Source organism: Gallus gallus, chromosome 3, assembly GCF_016699485.2.
Source record: "Gallus gallus isolate bGalGal1 chromosome 3, bGalGal1.mat.broiler.GRCg7b, whole genome shotgun sequence".
Classification (NCBI taxonomy): domain Eukaryota; kingdom Metazoa; phylum Chordata; class Aves; order Galliformes; family Phasianidae; genus Gallus; species Gallus gallus.
This window is the reverse complement of record NC_052534.1, coordinates 70,199,900-70,220,198: the sequence shown is the minus strand read 5'-3', so window position 1 is coordinate 70,220,198 and position 20,299 is coordinate 70,199,900. Positions and strand designations below refer to the sequence as shown.

The 20,299-nt window shown below is 40.8% G+C and overlaps 1 protein-coding gene and 1 long non-coding RNA gene across 12 annotated transcripts in view; one reads left to right on the top strand and one right to left on the bottom strand.

The window, feature by feature from the left end:
- Positions 1-484: 484 nt before the first annotated feature.
- Positions 485-20,299, top strand: part of GRIK2 (glutamate ionotropic receptor kainate type subunit 2) — a 371,621-nt gene continuing 351,806 nt past the window's right edge. For 7 of the 11 annotated variants that reach the window (XR_005858537.2, XR_005858538.2, XM_040697878.2 and 4 more), the window contains exon 1: positions 9,383-9,587. Coding sequence is in view for 8 of the 11 variants with exons in the window: in XM_040697878.2 (XP_040553812.1) it covers positions 9,464-9,587 (124 nt within the window). In the remaining 3 variants the exon portion in view is untranslated. Of the gene's footprint in view, positions 632-5,808; positions 6,214-9,382; positions 9,588-20,299 lie in introns of those variants that run through there. The other 4 variants (XR_006938767.1, XM_040697879.2, XM_015284533.4 and 1 more) reach the window with 1 other exon arrangement.
- On the bottom strand, positions 2,005-7,280 carry LOC101751234. The gene is made up of 3 exons (XR_001466041.4): positions 6,902-7,280; positions 4,370-4,510; positions 2,005-3,467 (listed from the first exon to the last, which is right to left on the bottom strand). It is a non-coding gene; the product is annotated as an uncharacterized LOC101751234 (long non-coding RNA).

Genomic DNA, 20,299 nt, shown 5'->3' with positions numbered 1-20,299 from the left:
TGAGAATGATGTAGAGAAGCAGCTGAGGGCACCCAGACATTTCTGTCACCCCTGCAGCCACGGGGACAGGGAAAGGGTTGCTGCGTGCAGTTTTGAGGGCGGTAGGGTCCGACCCCTCGCATAGCCTCCATACATGCAAAATGGAACTGGGGACCCCGCTCAGGATCTCGGATTTCCCGTGCTCTGAAAACGCGCTGTCTGCCGAGCTCGGCCCCTGGAGCAGTAGAGGGGGAGCTGGGAGCGGTTCTACTCAGCCGCCCCTGCCCGCTGCTGCTGCTGCTGCTGGCCCGGCAGCGCTCGGCGCTGCGGAGCCCGGAGTGGCGGCCGCGGAGGAAGCGGGTTTCTGCTCCTTTAAAGGGAGCTGTGCAGCGCTCCCGAAGGGAGGCGGGTCTCCTTCCCTCTTTTCCTCCCTCCCTCCCTCCTTCCTTCGCTCGCTTCTTCCCTCCTTTCCCTCCCCTTCCCCTCCCTTCTTCCCTCCCTCCCTCCCTCGGCCGCTGCTTGCTGCCGCCGTCAGTGGTGCCCGGCCGCCGGCTGCACCGCAGCCCGGGCATCCCCCGGCGTCCTGCCACCGCCCTTCCTCCCCCCGCCTCCGCCTTCCTCTCCCTCCCCGCTTTCCCGCCCGCAGCTCAAGGTAGGACGACGTCCCGGGGTCTCCGGCTGCTCGAAGGGGTGCATGCGAGTGAGGGGCAGCGGTGGGGTGGTGGCGGCGGCGGCGGGTGGGTATCTGCGCTGCCGGGAGAGCTGCCACCGCGCTGTCTTCCAGCCAGGTGTCTCTGGGCAAAGCGGGCGCTGAGCTGGCAGACACGGGCACCGCGAAGCTGGCCGGCTCCTGCCGCTGGGCTCTGTAGCCTTCCATTCTTCTTCTCCTTTGCCTTTCTCCTCACCTTACTGTGAGAAGTGGGGCCAGCGTCCAGGGCAGCGTAGCTCACCCGCTGCCCCCTGTCCGACTCCCTCAGCAGCCCTGAGCCGCCGGGCTGGAGGTGGCCGAGCCCGGGGGTGTCCCCCCCGACTGGGGAAGGAGAGGTGAGAAACGAGCTCTAACTTCACTCGAGTTGTGGGTGGACAACCCACAGACTGTTGGCTCTCCTTCCGTGAGGTCTCCTCCTGCCCCTGCCCCGGCGCCAACTGCCGGTGCAGCCATCCCACCTTTCGGCTGTCGGCAGTCCTGGCGTTGGTTTCCGAACAAATTCAGCATTCTCTGGGCGAGCATCCATCGCTAACCCCGCCAGGGTGCTCACACTCTCTGTATGATGCCAGAGACATTCCTGCCTACAGCGGCGGCACGACTGAGAGAGCCCTGTGCGCGCTGAAAAGGAATGGACACTTCATAATGACACCTCTCTTCACGTTTCCCTTAGAAACTTTTAGTGGAGTAGAGCGTGGAAAACGTTATACATGCTTCCTCTCCTCCCAAAATCTTTCACAGCTTCCGCAGCCACAAAGCAAACTGAAGGGGCGAAAGGCTGATCTGTAGATAATGTCATAAATGTTTGTTCTCGCTGCTTAAAACCTGCTAGGAAAGTGCATTGCTGTGATACCCAAAGGTGCCTGAACAAGTTAATCTATTGCATACTCAGTTTGTTAATTAGAATGAACGTCTTTCCGCTAGCTGAAAATTAATTACCATCTTAAAATGTCATTAATTATCAGCGCAGCAGAAACTTGGTTGTAAATTTGAACTGAGCTAATAATAGCACACGGAGGGGACCTATGTTTTTTATAGCTGGTGGGAGGGAAGTGCAAGTGGGCTGCGATGTGTTTTTCAGTGATACTATCAACAATCATTCGAATAACTCAGCAAACGTTTGAAAAGGGAGGACTGCGTTACTGCACTGTCAGCAAAGCTGCACCACTCGTGCCTGGAGATCTGGAGGTGCTGGTCAGGTGTTGCGGTAAACTATGACTCTCCACACACCAGACTGCAACAGTAGGGGGACTGTGGTGGTATGTGAATCTCAAGCACTTGCAAATATTTAAAAAAAAAAAAAGTCCGAGAAACAAAGCTCTGGCCATCATATGTTTTATACATACTAAATTTATATACATTGTTGTTGGGAGAGGACAAAACTGTACATTAAGTGATTAAAAAAAAAATCTATCATCTATTCATAGAGACATAGTTCTGACCTGAAAACGAAAGCCATTTCCTTTTAAAAGTGATATGGTAAAACTATACATCCCAGTAGGTGGCAGCTAGCTGGAAGTGGATTAACTTTTATTATGATAACAGCACATGAAAATACGATCTGAAGGAAAAAAGTGCCTGATATAATAAGGTAATCAAAATCACATCTCTCCTTTCCGAATGAAGCATTAGGTACATAAGATCACCATTTATACCTGACACATACTTGAAGAATTTAGTAGGCTTTTATCACTCAGAAAAGATGTAAAGGCCTTAGATGATCTATTCTCCTTCCCCTCCTGTAGCTGAAATACTATTTTTCATACCACCTTCACTTGGACATTGTCCTTGTGTATTAAAAATGTATTACTACCATGTCTACTATAGAGGTCCAAAATGTAAAATAAATTAAAACATATAACTAAGGAATTGTGGATTTCCCATTTGCTGATCACTGAAGCAAAGAGGACAGTTTCATAAAGATTTTAATCTGAGAAGCAATGTATAACAGTGGTGATAAGCCCCCAAGAGACAAGACGAGCTTCTCTAGCTGAATATTTTATTAGGGATCTCCAACCTTTGAATTGTATGTCTTACAAGGAAGGAAATATGAAAGTACTTAAGAGCACTTTCCTATGTCCGTGTTGAAATTATTTTGGAGGATGAACAAAAGGATCTTTGTAAAGGTTACTCTTTCTTCCTCCTCTCTCTATGAAGATGAAATGAAACTAAAGTCCAATTTACAGAAAAGGAGTTTAGAGTAGTGTATTCTGATGCTTCACTTAACTGCATGGACTGTAAATTGTCTTCAGAACCCAAATATTCCTTGAGTTCTAAACATCTTATATCTTGCCAGATTTACTTTTTAATAAGGAAGTTATTTTCTTGAGAAGACAGTACTGGATTAACCACGATCTCCCTTCAAAGTGGGAGTTGGGATTTGAGAGAAGGGAGAGGGTGTTAATGCCGAACATTAGGCAACGTGTGATAGCAGATAAGAAGAGCAATACTCCTGAACCCATAAAATGTCATAAAATAGCGAGACAGCTAACATAATCGAAGGTATAAGATGTGTCTCTAAAGAAGCCGATAACATATTTTAATTTCCTTTCCCTGTCGTGAAAGGATTGGAGGGAAAATAGTCTCTCCGGCACCGGTAGGTCTCGCCGCGTAGGCGCCGCGGAAGGGCGCGGGCCGGGAGCGCTCTCCGCGGTGCTGAAAGTTGCCGAGTCGGCCGCGACGGGCGCTGTCCGTGGTGCTGGGGCTGTTCCCGTCGGCGGAGGGAGGTCAGCGAGGTAACCCCCTCAGTCCCATGCGTGCGGCCGAGGGTGTGATGCGGCTGCTGAGCATTTAATAACAAAAACAATGAATCATAAGGTGTTTTATGATTCCATCTATTCTATAAACGCCTCGGTGATTTAGGACGTTTGTTGGCCTTGATTACAGCTACTTTTTTATTTTATTTTATTTTATTTTTAATAAGATTCATTAAAGTGGTCAGTTTGTCCCAGGTTTGTCTTGTCAATTGTATTAAAGCTGTTAAGGAATCTTATGTTTTCATAAACGCTTACTAAAAGTAAGCTAAATAAAAAATTCACTTTGAGCAGGAAGCTACCTATGAGCAGTCAGAATTAAAAATATGTCTAATGTCCTCTATTTTAGTAACATTACAGGAAAGATGAGGAAGGAAACGCTCACAGTGTTCAACAGTGTGAGTTTTATTTCTTCAACTAAGATAAAAGATGAAAAAGTAGAAGAGGAAAAAATGGGATACAGCAAGTACAAGAAAGAGCATCTCCGTCTGTGCATTTTTTCTCGGAGATATTCTAAGTGTGAACTGAAGGAGTCGCTAGATATCCTTGCTTTTAACACTAGGTGTTCTTTTTAAAGTGCTCCAGTAGTCAAACCGTCTCATTGAATTCCCTGCTAGACTGCAGAACTAGCCATTCATGATACTTATTTTTGACACTGCAGTTATGCCTCCATCTTAAAGAAAAAAAAAATCAATGATGTTTAATAATCCTTTCACAGAACGTGCATTTATTTTCATCAGCATTTTACAGTGTTTTAAGTAAAAGCATGCTGAGGAAACCAAAAGCCATAATGATAAGAAAGTTACAGTGAATTGCTAACACTTTCAGGGATACAAAGCACCAACATTACAAGTAATAATTTAAATGCTGCTGTTACTTATTTACATGTCCATGATACAGAGGTATCATTTAAAAACAAACTGGAACTCACCTTTGTCATGTTCTCCTTCTGATACATTTCTCAGACTATTCTAATTTGCTTGGCATCATCAGCATTTAATTCTGTAGAGTCACGTTTATTCTGTGTTCATCTGTATGTATGTGTGGGGGAAGTCTCTCAGTGATATTTTCTCTGGTAATAAAAGTCAGGGAGGGAGATAAAGGAGACAAAAGATGTTTACAGACAGAATATAGAATAAAATGAATTCATTTTCCTTGTGGGGAATATAGAAATTGTCTTTTAATATTTTTAATAATGCTTAAGTATACTCAGCAAAAGCTTTTGTTAGACTGTGAAGTCTGGTAGTCCTAGTTTAACCTGTTTTTGGGGTTATAAGCACAAAACTAATTGTATTTCTGAAAAAAAAAAAAAAAAAAAAAAAAAAGTCTCATCTATTCTAGAGAGTGAGTTCTTTGGAACATCTGGCCATAAGACAAAAGTCCATGACTGCAGTTGTAGATACAAACTCAGTGCACCACTATCAAACTAGGCAGTGCTATTGTTCCCACTGAAAACTGCAAACTGACAAACTACACACACCTTTCAGTACAAGGAGGAACAGCAATACTGTGAAAGGAATGCTGTGCCTGAAAAAAAAGAGTGACAAAATAGAATCCAAAATATAAATCTGTAAACCCACAAGTTACTGTTTAGAGCATAACTGAAATACAAGTCTGTGCATTCAACAAGGCAGTTCTAGCGCTGCCGGTTCCTGTTTCCCTTGCAAAAGCAGGCTGGTACTGTGTAACCACTGGATCCGGGGCAAGTTCCTAAGGACATGCAGTAGGCAAACTATCACATTTTCCCTTTTTCATACATTAATGCAAGTAGCAGTCAGTAAATGTAAATATCATTATCTTTTTTTAGCCTTAACGTTACTTTGACAACATGCATGATTTTATCGTCAGCATTCTCTTTCACAGATCTAAAGCTAAGTGATTTCGAGCCAGCCAGCTATTAAAATGCATGAATTGATTTTTATAAAACAGATTCCCTTCTCTCCTATAGCCCTTTCCTCCACCCCCGCCCCCTGCACAGACACTTATAGCTATTGTTCAGAACAATTGAAAAGACTAATAACAATTAGAAAGCTGTAAATAAAACCAAGCTGGTTTTTTTTTTTTTTTTTTTTTTTTTTTTTTTTTTTTTTTTTCCCTCCTCCGACAACGCTAGGCGATTAGATCTGTTGCATAGTAGAAATCAGGAAGGCTGTCTGGCAGGCAGCCTTAAGAAGAGAGGAGCTATCTCAATTTCTCTCACTTAATCTTGGCTTCGCGTCAGAAACTGTGCAGCAGTGCAGTAGAATGGGAGCACGGCAAAAGCTTCGCCAGTGAAACGGCTGGTGCTCATTGACTCTCGCTATGTGGCGATACCTCAGCGATTTCTCGAGCTGGATTACCTATTGATTTTCCTCCTTTCTTGCCTCCCAGGTTTACTCGGCTGGACGTTGTGTGTGTTTGGATTTCTCAAGGATTCTCCCCCGACTAACATGGATGTCCCACCATTCCTTGCAGTTGAAGGTTGCTCCTTGGCGCAGTGAATGAAGAACATGCAGGGATTGCTAATGGGTTTGGGAAGCGTAGACTCTCTCCTCTCTCTGTGACCATGCCGTGATCGTGTCTGAGGGCCATCAGTTTACTTATCCTCATTCTCACCTTACCGAGAAACCTGACGGCTTAGAAGGGGGAAGTAAGGCTGCGCGTGTGTGCATAGAAACATCATGAAGATTATTTCCCCTATTCTAACTAATCCAGTCTTCAGATGCACCATTAGACTCCTTCTTTGCTTACTGTGGATTGGATATTCTCAAGGAACCACACATGTATTAAGATTTGGTAAGATTCGACACTTTTTCATTGTGCGTTTCAGCCCGAATGCGATTTACGTAGGATTGCCTCCTAAGGGGGTTCTGGGGGACAGCTGGGACGTGCTATCGTTGTCGGGCACCGAAGTCTCTGTGTATTTTGCATCCGGAGGCATGAATTGCTTTGTGTTTTTTTCTGACACTGCTGCTCATTGTAGCCGTAGTAACGGCACGATGATGATAATTATAATAACAATAGAGAGAAAAATGACTGGCAAACGCTTATGCCTAAGGGGCTGCGGAGCTTGCGTGGCTCCCTCGTAATGTACCTTATTTTGTTTCCATAGTAGTGGAAAGCACAATGCTTCATCAGTTAAAACCTGTCAAGTAGTTGTTAAGTTTCGGCCGCCCGCCTCTGCTCCATCTGAACGGATGTCGCACGGTCGCGACGCTGTCACCCGACACCTCGAGGCTGGGCTCCCACTCGCTTGCCTCTTCTCTGGCGTTTAGGGTTAGAGATGGTTTGTGCCTTGTTCCACGCTTGCGAAAGAATCATTGCGTTACACTACAAAAACAAGGCTGTTCTATGTGAGAAAAGTTGCATGAGTTCCAGCACCTCCCCCCTCAACAGAAAGAGAGAACAAAAATCATAGATCAGAATGAGATTTCAAAGAAAGCAGAGAGTTTAAAGACTATCCCGTCTGAACCACGAAATTAACCTCAGTAGCACTGACTGTGCGCGCACTTGCATATGTGCATAAGAAAACAAGCGAGGGAGACGTTCCGGCCACGATGCCTGCTCTGTCAGAGTTTTGCAGTAGGCAGGGACAGGACGGAAGGGAAAGTGAACCTCACTTCTGAGCCGAGCTGTGCGGGCCGGGAGGGCTGCGGTCCCGGCGGAGTGGGCGAACCGCAGAGGGAGTGGAGGATGTGGCAGCCCGCAAGTGGCCCCCCCGGGCAGGCGGCGGCCTCGGTGCCTCTCACCCTCTCACCGACCGCTGGGAGCTGCCAGCAGCCTCTGCATCTCTTTCTGTGGGGCACTGAAAGCTTCTCGTTTTCTCCCGGGAGTAGTGTCTCAGTGTGTTTCCAATTTTGTTTAAATTCCCCCACGCGTTCACTTTTATTTGGAGGGGAAGGTTAGTAATGATTAAAAAGTCACCAGCCTGTTACTGATCTCGTGTGCTGAATTCCTAGTAGCACTTATTTTCTGCTTCCATCTGGTCTAAAGGTGGTGCTTAAGGCACGTTGCTCTTAGCAACCGTCTTGAGGAATGCTTGTTTCTTTGGACATGGCTAAGCGAGTCTGTATATCATTGCCAGGTTGATTTTGCATTCAGTCTGCTCCATAATCATGGCTGTGAAATTAGCGCTGGGGCTGTGTGATGTGGCACAGTCCAGTTTGAGCGAACCAGGGTTCTTGACTGGTGCTGAGGGTCCGACCTTTGAATTACTTTCAAGCATAGCTGTGTGTGTAAACAAGCATCTTCCTGGCCATATTACCACCAAGAGGTGAGCTTTCCTCCTTTAGCTTAGCATCCTCTCTGAATTGGTAATCCAGAGAACCTACAGAGCTACCCTGCCGAGCAGTGTTTGGGAGAGACTTGAACAATAAGTAATCCTGAGACTGGAGGTGGTACAGTGGGACTATGCCACCCAGAGCAACCATGGTCCCACATGCACTCATTTTTCTAGGCTAACTTCCCTTCCACACTTCCCTCGGGTCACATAGTTGGGTAACGGGGTACACTCACTCAATTTTTTTTGTAGCAGCGAAGACTGAGTCTGCTTCTAAAGCACAGAATGATTTTTCTGGTCTTTAAATTGTCACCAACCCAACTGTAAAGCTTCAAAGCAGGGAGTGGTTGTTTAGCTTATCTTGGTATGAAAAATCTTAAATGTAAGAGAGCTGGAGAAAGGCTTCCCCCTTGCTCAACTGGCCCTGTTGCACATCGCCTCTGTAAAGTGTCTGGACTGAGCCTGGTCCAGGTGTGGAGTGACTCAGTGACTGTGAAAGATGTCCAGCTCCTTCCCAAGGGGTGACAGCTCTGTGCAGGGCACGGCGGAGAAGAGGGAAGACCTTCGTTTATTTCTTGAGAGGAGAATTTCCCTCCGTCTCTATCTCCTCCGAGTGTCCTTGAGACCAAGGGCTGGGATGCCCTTGAGACCAGGGGCTAGGATGCCCGTCTCTGACCATGGACTACTCTCTGAGCAGTGAGAGCTGAGGAGTTCCCTGCAGAAGGCAGCCTGCCAGCCTCCGCTCTTCTTCCTCAGCCAGCAGCACTATGGCAACAGGGGAGATCTTGGAGCCTGCCAGAGCCTCAGCCCACTCATTCCTCCTGTGCAAATTAACCACCATGGATTCACATTGTCCTTCCCACGGCTTCTGTCATTGTTGGGACTAGCCAGCATGTCCTTTCTCTCTCTCAAGCTATCTTTTAGCAACCACACAGGGAGCTGGAGCCGCCTGGGTTGGCTGTCGAAGAGGCAGAGGGTTGCTTCTGCCTGTGCTTCATGAAGCAGGCACAGGGAGAGGCCGTGCGATGTCTCTGTTCGCACCCAGCCCCGAGCCTGCTGCTGCCGGAGTGGGGCAGCCAGGTGTGCAGGCATTGCACCAGCCTCACTGAAGTGACACGGCTTCATGCGGTGTGCGAGCAGCTTCCCTTTGCTGCTCCTGAATGGCTTCCCACAGGCAAGCCCTGGAAAAGCAGAAGGCTTGTGCCCACCATAGTCGAGGGTGCTAAAGGGAGCTAAAACAATTGCTCAATTAAACTTAAACCCGAGCCATTGCTGTGGGTATCAGGCCAGGTCCCAGCCTGGAGAAGAAGAGCAACTGCCTGGTATTTATCTCTCCTTTGTTAAGTGTGCTGAAAACCTTTTCCTTATTACTTGGCACCGTTACAAAAGCCCAAATCTGCGACCGTCGGCAGATCCGCTCCATTATCGGGGACCGCTTTTCACAGTTTTCTGATCCCGTGCCTCTGTGCTGTGGAGAAACAGACCCAGGGACAGCAGCTCCCAAGAAACATCAAGTAACGGAGCTGGACCGGACCGGGCCGAGACGTTCCCGAGCCCCATTGTCGCCGGGTCCCGCAAGCCCCCTCGCTCCTGCCTTTCCCCCCCTCGGGGCACGCCGGTGCTTGTACGGCTGAATGAGCGAGCCATTATGAGCTGTTAACTACCAGTAACTCTCCACCTGAGTTCACACAAACCCATTTCTTCTCGCCCAAGGCAGTGAGAGGCCGGGCTGTTTAAAACCCCTCTTTTCTTCCCTGTTCCTATGCGATGCTCTTTGAACTCAACAGTACTCTAAAACGCTCTTCTTTATTTAAATTGCCCCTTTCGGGCCTTGTCTCTGCCACTGAGAGCAATGCGGTACAGAACCCTGCTCGTCTTTCCTACGGCAAAGGTTGGTGAGCGGGACGGGAAAGCGGTTTGGCCCCAATTCCCTCTCAAGTTACTCAGGTGAAAATGTGTGAAAGATCAACGATCCTCCTCAGGGAGCTCACAGACTCGATAAGACTTTCCCCACTTTGTGGAGGATGTAAAGAAAATTAAAGGTCCATAGTCTAACCTCTCTGCTAGTTTGGTGTCGCAGGTGTCTGCAGGGACAGCTGGCTTGAGGCAGATGGGAAAGGGGCTTGGGTGTTGTGGGATGGAATGCATCTTGAAAAAGAAGGGGGGAGGGGGGGGAGGGACAGAGTTTAAAAGCAAAAGAAAGCTAAGACGAAAGAAGTGGAATACTTCTCAAGGAAGGGTGGTTTTGTACTCTCCCAAGAATAATTTCCTCCTACCGATTTTCCTTTTCCTGGAGGAAAATGAAAAATAACACATCAAACCATTACAAAAACTAGCGTTTTCCCGTTGTCCTTCGTGAAGCAAAATAATAAGAGTAGTTGTAGAATAGAAGAGATATGTATGGTCGATAATGTAATCTGTGGGTCTGAATAGAAAAAAATAGAACAACTTCTCGGCTCCACTGTGGGATCTCAGAGAGGAATTATTGTGCACTGGAGAATTCTCCTGTGAAAGTGCGGCACAGGTTTTGTCTGCCGTACTACTTAACTGAGCCCTCTTTGCTCAAAAGGATTGAGCTTATCAACACAGGAATGTTTTTACAATGGGGCTCGGCAAAACCAGCCAGGAGGCTGCACCACTGCGTTCGCTGCCTGTGCAGTTGTCAGTGGGGGTCGACCCATACGTTTTGAGATTTAAGTGACCATTCTTATCAGATGGCTGTTAGAGCAAAGGCATGGAAGAGTAGGGAGAGCTAGCTCTATGCAAAAGGCTATGAGACCAGAGCTCAGATGAGAAATGCCCGCTGGGTGAGGTAGTTTTACTAGAACCTCGGTGTGCACCGTCTTTCTTTTACACTGGCACTTTTTTTGTAGCGGAAGGGTGTAAGCTTTCTGCATATATTTAAATGGCAGAACGTACAGAGCTGGCTTTGATCAGGGAGGTGCTTTCCTTCAGATCGAGAGTGTGATCAAAATTTTTAAAGCAAACACTTGTAGTAGTCCTCAGAGGTCTGTGGGTTGGTAATTCCAGTATATAGAGCCAGTGAAAATTTTACTGCCAAGGACAAGAAGCTTTAAATATGCGTTAACATCCACACAGACAGGAGTTCAAAATCAGTCTTACAAACAGCAACAGAAATCTTTGAAAGAGGAATGAGGTTAAGAGCCTCGGGAAGGCAGCAAGAAGGTGAGAAGCATTGTTATTGACTGCTCTAGATTAAACGGCACAGAGGAAGATTTCAATTTGATAACGTCACAGCCCTTCCTGTTTTTCTTTGCTACTTCTGCTGACAATTTGGTAAGGTAATTAAATTGGCTGATTGAAGTCACAGTGGTCATGGAGCGATAAAGACCATTTGGATTTAATGGAATTTAGAAACAACAGTGCGCTGCACACAACTCTTACAGAACGAGAATTTTAATGACTCATTCAGGGTGCTGACTACATAGAACGTCCTGGACGAGTTTAATTGAAAGGGCAAAGCAGATTAGCTGTATACAGTCTTTATTGCACTAGATAGGGGAATTAGAGTTATCCCTTTAAAAGACTCATTATTGCATTATCAAGATTTAATGTAGGTTAAGAAAGCTTTCATCCGTGTGGGCTGTCTGGAATATCCCCAGATCCTTTCAACCGGTGTTTGGAACACCAACTGCTTTGTAAAAGGATTTTCACACAATTGTCTGATAGATTAGGTGGTGAGACGTATAACTCACTTCATTCTGACTGCTACCTGGCTTTTGAAGTGATGCAAAGTTCAAGTAATACCTTCCATTTGAATGTGGTCGACGAAGGGAATAGTCACTGTCCCTGGAGATAAGAAACCAGAGAAAAAGAGATTTGCCAGCATTTTCTATACTCAAATGTTAGATAATTTTATTTATTTATTTTATATAAGGGAAGATCCATTTGCTTCAGAAAAAAATTAAACCAAATATTTTCTAGTTGTTGCAAAATAATTGCAGATCTTTTCCCTAACTTAATTTATTTACCTTTTTTTTTTTTTCTTAGTTTTAACCTTCACTCACTCTAATCTCCTCCAGAGGAGCAATTACTAGAAGTTCTGTCAATAATTCAAAAGAGAAACTAGAAAGCGCCTTATTTCCATACTCCTCAATCTGCAAGGCAAATTAATGTTTCCTGAATAAGCTTTTTATAATGTTAGGCTGTAATGTATGTTGGAAGATAAGATTAAACAATATGATAACATAATATAATTGTGCAGTCACATCTCAATTGGAATATGGAGAATCAAAGATCACTATCATATTAATACTTATAATTTTGTGCTTTTTTTTTTTACTCCTTTTTTCTTCAGTAATAACAGTCTTAGGTTTATATAGTGCCTTCAATTTAAACAGCCAAAGCTTTCAGTAATGCAAAGAAAACAGAACAGACATGTAATGATCATTATTTCAATTGCTGGAGCTCAGCCAGCTCTGGAAAAACTAGACAGTATTGTAATACTAAGTAAAACACTAAACAGAAGTTCAAAAAGTGTATATTTAGTTTCATTAAAAGGCAAATCTCAATTAAAACCACAAAGCTTTCTTTTGTGTGGAATAAAAAATTAGAGTTGACCCATAGATGTGGTGCTGACCTATAGACGTGTTGCTTAAGACTGCTCTTTTTACATCTGCTGCATATATCTTCAAGTGATTTGTTTCAGCCTGGATTTAGACTTCCTTGAATCTTATTGAATAATGTTTCCAAAGTGCTATTTGAAATAGAATAGGATCTCATATGGGATCATATTTGGTAGTTATGTTCATCTAATGTTCAAACAAAGTAGACATTCTTAGGTTATACATTTCTGAAGCGTTTCCACTTCTAGGTCTTTTTGCCTGGGCTAAAGGAGAATGCTGTTTGTTTTCTGACTACTGGGATAGTTTGAGGTATACCTACGTTGTAGCCTTTGAATAAAAATGCTTATATGTAGATGATAATATTTTATCATTAGTATTTCAGAAGATTAATTCATAGGCCTTACAGAATTTTATTTTTATGTCTGGGGAAATGCATTGATTCACGTTTGGTAGAAGCCTATTTTAATACATTTGTGTTTACATTCCTAAACTCTTTTAAAATTTGGTCCTCAATAAAATAGTTATCTGGATTTACAAGTCAGTTAATCTAGGAATGTTGAAGATATCTGTTGGTATTTCAGTATGAAAAAGTCCCTGATTGTCAGTTACTAACTCTTGCACAGTAGACTCTATAACACTGATGGAATAACAGCTGGGGAAGAGCTTAATATGATTTCAGGAGTTGCTGTTGAGGTGACTTAATGAATTTTCTATTTCACTGCAGGCTGAATATCTTTTTTTTTTTTTTAAAGTTAATACTTTAATGTATGTCTCCAATATTTCTCTGTTGTATAAACAGTCAAAATAATCCATCTGAATTCAAAAGGTGTAGCTAAATCTAGTACCAAATGATCCATGCTGTATTTTAAAATGGATGAGTGGAAAAGGTAATGTCTTATCATTATGAGGACCAAACACTTTTAAAGAAAAATATACATTTTTATTTTTCTTATCATGTGATTTTTTTCCCTCTTTACCCCTCCCGCCCCCCCTTTTTTTTAATAGGCCAAATGTTTCAAAGGCACTATGTAAACCTAGCCAGAAAGGGAACGTTAGTGATATCTTTCTGTTCATTTTTGGAAAGTCTCAGCTTTCCAAGTTATGTGGTAAACTGAGTGAAAAATTAAACATTGAAAGGACACATCTCTACCTAAAACTTGGTATAAACCAAGGTTATAGGTATAAAACAAGGTTTTAGGCCTCCTCTGCAGTATATGGAGATTGAAGGATTAAACTAGGTTGACTTAGAGTGGACAATACTTACGTTGCAAATGTTAGCCTGGATGAACCCCACCATTCCTGACATTGGCCATCTGGGGGAAATGAAGGTGGATTGAGCAGGGTTTTCTTGCCATGTGCTGAACTCAAATTCTCATGTAGAAATTTAACATGGCAAGATGAATTTGTCAGTGAGTCAACATCTTGCTCCTGATGTTAAAATTAAAGAAACAGTAAAACAGAATTCTCACTCATTCTTCTAAAAATTCGCCAGAAAATGAATGATTGTTTTCACAATAGGTAATCACAACCAGAGCAATACATAGGGATTTGTTTGTGCATACTTGTTTTTATTTAACTGATTACTGAAGTTTATTGAGTAAATTTTATCAAGCTTGATTTTAAAGATGCAGAACTACTTTAGCTTTGGAAGAGTTTGCCATCTTCATGTTTAGCTTTCTCTGTATCTCCAGTAAAATACTTCAAATTAAGTGTTCTATTTCCCTGAATACAAAAATAGCTATTACTGTGAAGTTTTGTTGTTGTAAGGTAACTAAGACTGAATTTAAAACATTTTTATTAAAATGTTTATTCATGTGCACATGCATTCTTACTAGGTAATAATCTGGGTAAATTTACTAAGGATTGCTTTATAACCTAATATTCTGGCTTTTGTCCTTCTCCAGAAGCTAAATATATACCAGTTATATCAACTAATGAGCTAAATATGTATCAGCTGTATAAATCAGCTCATATTTATGCCGATATTTAAAAAGTACAGAATTAGGATACTACTTGCTGAGCAGTCCGTAGTAATAAAAGAAATGATAAGAAACAATAGTAACCAAGATACATTTGCATGAAATACTTGAGTCTCACATTTCACCATGTTTGAAGTCCTTTTTTAGCAGTTCTTGTTGGAAAACCGTGAAGAAAGTAGGGTTTTTTTTTAAGGCAAAGACAGAACAGATCTTTTATTTCTGCCTATATTTTCTGTGTTAGTACTTGATCATGAGTCAATACTTCTTACATTGTCAGAAAAATGCATCCTTTGGTATTGCTGAGTGGATTTAAATTGTATGTTTTATTTTTATATCATGTGGGATAAAAAGTGTGTGTCTACTCAGCTAAGTTTCTTATAGGCTAATTATTTACAGCTACATTTCATGGGTCACATATTGAAATAAGATAACTTGTAGTGTACTTTAAGTGTAATGTTTTCTAACTTTCATAGAAAGGCCTAAGTTGAAAAGGACCATAATGATCATCTAGTTTCAACCCCCCTGCCATGGGCAGGGTTGCCAACCACTAGACCAGGCTGCCCAAGAGCCACATCCAGCCTGGCCTTGAATGCCTCCAAGGATGAGGCATCCACAACCTCTCTGGGCAACCTGTTCCAGTGCGTCACCACTCTTGGAGTGAAAAACTTCCTCCTAATATCTAACCTAAATCTCCCCTGTCTTAGTTTCAAACCATTCTCCCTTGTCCTATCACTATCCACCCATGTAAACAGTCATTCTCCCTCCTGTTTGTACTCTCCCTTCAAGTACTGGAAGGCCACAATGAGGTCTCACCAGAGCCTTCTCTTTTCCCAGCTAAACGAGCCCAGTTCGCTCAACCTTTTGTCATAAACTAAGGTCAGTGACTGACATTAGTACAAGAGAAATGAGAGTCGGGTATAAGTTGTTGAACACTGTTTAGAGAAAAAATGCTTTAGATCATTCTAGTGCTAAAGCTATTGATTATGTTAATATCCATATAAATCTGTCTGCTTATTGTATGTCTATTCAGTGCTTTGGATGAGTTGGTGAGAGAGTATTTTTACTAAGACGCATGATGAGATCCAAAGCTATGTTAAATGACGCAGTGCTCTTTAAGTTATGCCATTTGTGCTAGTATAATTAGCTAAGGATCTCTTTCCAGAATCTCTTTCCTTGATTTTTTTTTCCCAATTATCTTTGAAGGTCTTTTTAACAGTTAAATTTTCATTTATTTGTTGTCATTTACAATATTTAACATAATACTATAAAACAAATACAACATAATGGAGAATTTTTTCAAGCAGAGGCTTTTTTAAAAAAAAAAAAAAATAGTTTTTTACAGTTGGAAGGAGTGTACTCATTGAATAAAGATATTTTGGTCCAGTACTAGCAATACAACTTGATTTGCTGCTCAAATATCGCAAAACAATCCAAAACTTTGTGCTGTGTACAAATATGCATGACTAATAATAAAGAACATGAAGATGACACAGTCAGTAAAAAGTGTGATTTTTAAAGAGAACAAAATCATTGTTATTCAGCAACATTTATCCTACGAGGCAGGAAATGTTTAAAATATATTTCCTGTTACCTATTCTTTAAGGAATTAGATCTAAAGGTACGTTAGGGAAATTAAAATTATACAGAGTACTCAAAATCAGGAAAATTAATTTGTTCTTCAAATGCTGCATCATAGTCATTTTTGATTTTATGTTTGCTACTTGGGACATTTATGTTCACTTTGCTATACACATTTCTCTCATTTCAGTAACTTGAAGTTTTGCATAAAATTCATACAGAACCTCAAAGAAATTATTGGCCTGCATTGAAGTATTACACACAAAATTCGTTATTCTTGCTTCACATTGTGTTGCTTAACAAAGATCAATATTAGGACTCAAAGCTAGGAAATCTAATTTGTAGAATTATTGCTTATTTGATTTTAACTCTAAAACACTATTTACAGTTCTCACGACTTACTACACTTACAAAATTTCCTGTACCCATATGGATATTTTTTTCATTCAAATTGAAATATTTTTCTATGCAATACATACATGCATTTTTAAATCTAGATTTTCTAGTGTTACATGGCACCCATTTTATAAATCTTTCTAGTCCGTGTAAGAATTAACTTCAGATATGTCACTCTTTGAAGTTGATATTTGAAAAGAAAGGTGTGCAAAACGTAGGGCCATTGACTAGTCAGATCTAATATGATGTAAATATGGATTTATTCTTTTTTTGAAGGTGATATGTTTAGTACTGAGGGAGTGTGTCTTGCTGATTTTTGAGAGCTGTGCTTTTGTGTCAGTCCATTTTCAGAGAAGTGTGATTTTTGGCTGGCAGTTTTTCAGTGCTTGACTTTGTAACTTGAGTGATGGGCTATTTTAAACGCTACTTGGTCATGTCCTCAGATATCCCTGATTACACAGTTTTCTCCCCCCCCCTTCACTCTCTATATACATAAAATATATAGGCAGCATGGAGGTAGTTTGAGAACAACAAAGCAGATGTCTTAAAAGCCATAGGAGTTGAAAATGCAGCATACAGAAAGGAGCTTAGTGTAGTTAATGAAAAAAACAACAGTAACAAAAAACCACTGAAACGTGGTTTACATGCACATAAACCACATAGACTATGCAAACATTAGAATTTTTTTTTCTGTTCATTCAAAATTAAATATAAAGATGTTACTTGGTAAAGTAATCCAGTAATACCAAAAGGAAAATATAGGACTATTTTTTTTTTTCAAAGGCTAAGAATTTATTTTTAATTCAGAATTTACAAATCTCTTTGCTTATTATCGGATGTCTAGCATAATGTTTACATGAAGTACAGAAGCATAATCCAATAGTCTATTCATGCTCAGATTTGATCTTCTCCTAGTTGTAAAGGAAACATACTTGGACATAGGAAGTGACAAGCAGTGTGCATACTACATATGTAAGCAGCTGAGGGAAGAAAATAGTAATTTAGGACAGATACATATGACTTCCTTTCAGCACTGCTGTATGTGTTTGTTTGGATGTCCTTGAGAAGAAAAAGCCATAAAATGTGTTATTAAGGCTTATCTCTTCAGACTTCAGCAGACTCTATCATTCACAATATTCAACATGCCTGCAGAAATTTACTTCGTGACTGTGATATGGCTAAGAAAAATATGCCCAAAAATGCATTAAATCAGTTTTCCTTATATCTTTTCAAACCTACCTAACCAGAAAAAAAAATCACATTTAAAGATCAAATCAGAGTTAGCTAGTCACAACATCTTCAGTGTTATGTTTGTGACATTTTTGTGTCTAGACATTGGATGTTTATGGCATAGCATTTGTTGAAACCTAAGATAAGAATATACTATATTCTTATATAAATACAATATGTATTTTTTTCCTGAGCATTTTCCGCTCTTTTCATTTGTGGAAAGGTGCTTGAATTGTGTACAAATGTTGTATCTCGCTCTCTTCTAGGCACAGATCTGCCCACATAGATTTCTTTTGACTGCTGACTTACAATTCATTAGAAATTTGCAGTAAATGCTTTGGGGATTCTTTTTTTTCTTTTCTTTTTTTTTTTTTTTTTTTCCAGCTACTACAGACCATTCCAAAAATCTTTTTTTTATTTTGGGGTTGCACTGTGTACTGGCTTCTTATTCACCAAAACCCATCTGTCAGTTATAAATACAGAAAACTAAAAGCTGTTTATCATCTGCTTCTCTTTAGATATATATTTACAAAAGTAAATCAACATTTTCACTAATCTGTGTTAATAGATTATTGAACTTTTGATCGTAGGCCCCCTTATTTTTAGCAGTCATTTCAGGGCAACAGTATATTTGTGAATTTAACAAAAGAACTAGGCAGCAGCAGTCTTACAATTGTGTGAATGTATGCACGTACATACATTTTCTTGTGATGGTTGCCCAAATGTAGGGGAAAAAAAAGAAAAGTAGGATTTCTCCTTTGCTGGAGTTGTTTAACATGAAGTGGGAGAATTGCCTGAGGGTACATCAGGGGTCTTTGATGGAAGCGCTGATAAGGACTATCCATCTGCTTCCTGACAAGTAGTGTGAGCATGGGATAGCAAGGGGTTGTGAAGGTGGCAGAAACTATTCTCGCATGGTGTTATCTTTGTGAACATTTTTAAAGTGCTCGTGAAAACAAACAAAAAAAATCATCAGGAAAGTCATGAAATTCAGCAAAAAAATGCACAGTCAAGCATATTCATGAAGTTAAAAAAAAAAAAAAGAAGAGTTTAGAATATGTTACCCTAACAAAGAGCTAAATTCTGTGAATAAAACTATGGACATATGTATGCATTCAACAGCACCACCATCCAGCTCCAGCTGTTAAGAAATTGGAGTAGGTGCTTGCTATCACATCAGCTTGATTTTAACATGGAACAATAGCATTAGCAGAATCTTCATTTAGTGTGAATCTGCCTCTGCACTAGAACCAGTGACCTGCCTCCACTTTTGCTTTAAGAGGAAATGCTTGTGCTAATATTGGCAGGTATGAGTAGAAGTACTGTAAATCAGAAGATCATATTAAAGTTGATTTCTACTGAGCTTGGCAGCCTACAACTACAACACTACAATTAACCTTCAGGCAGTTTTTCTGACCTCCACTGTACCAAACTATGATATGTTGAAGACCAACACACAGTTCTTTGTTGAGCAATTAAGGAAAAACCTGAAGAAGCAGAAGGTCTTCCTTACTGCCATATCTGGTTAGGTACAATTTCCACAAAAGCTTACCCACATGAATAAATTTAGAAGTATTGTAAATAGTTGGAAAGTCAGAAGGGATTTTATTACCCTGCTTCATCCTGTTGAATCATTATTTTTAAAGACAAGAAGCAGAAGAAAGTGACTAAAAATTAGTTTATGTATTAGAGTTTATTTACTCTGAAGCTGAAATCATCCATGGAAGATCATGTTGCCTACCTTGGCAGAAAATAAAACTGAGAACTAGAAAATATCGGCTTTTCTGTCATCCTTAAGATAGATAGTAGAATGAGAGGAACAGTGAAAAACACTAGTTTGAGTGTTCGTGAAGTATTTTGCAACTAGAAAAGAATGAGCTGGTGAACAAAAGGATTTTCTGTCAGGGCTGGCAAAGGAAATGAATACACTGAGATTTTCAGATGTGCATTAAGAATTCTAAGACATATTATCCTTCGTATAATATTCTACGTTTGCAGGAAAATTCACCTAGAACTATAAAGGTTATAGTTTTTTTTTTTCTTTTAAAAAAAACCTTAACATGTTTTATAATTGCAGTTTTCTTAATTAAATTTTTTATATTCTTTGGAAATGTGTTGCTTTTCAGCAGAATTTAAGACTTCTAGACACTCACGTAGCTTGATTTACATCACAGGCAAGCAGTTTTGCAGAGAAAATTTATTTCAGAACTAGAACTAGCATTAAGGTTTCTACAAAATGTGCAAATTTTGTTTTTAATTGCTCTATCTTGCTTGTAGTATATTTTCTTTTTTCTTTTTAACTAATTAATTTATTTTATAATCTTTGCTTTAGTAGGAAACAATTTTTCCCCTCTTTTCTCATATAAATACTGTCATGAGCTAAACAAACAGGGGACAAGTGGGACAAAATGTTTCAAACATTATAAGGTTCAATTTTCAAAAAATGTCCTAAATTGAATGTGCTGCAAATGCCTTGGGTAATGGGTTTCAGGCATGCTATAACTTCACATAAGTGTATGTATCTTTTTCCCTGGTCTGGGCCTGTATGATTCAAGATACATCTGTTACATTCCTCTGTATCAGATTTAATGTAGGTATAATCCCAACTTCTATAATAAGAAATTTTATTAAGAATTTCAAAATGAAACTGGCAGTAGCTGGCGCTTGTAGGGCCAGTTCCAATCTTGCTTTCTTTTAATATACAATGTTATTAAGAAAGGACCTGATAAAAATGAATTTTATGGTGTGAAGGTACTCTTTCTAGAAAAGTAGAAAATCACAAACAACAGAGGAAGGAGACTAATGAATGGTTATCCTTTTTTTTTTTTTTAAGT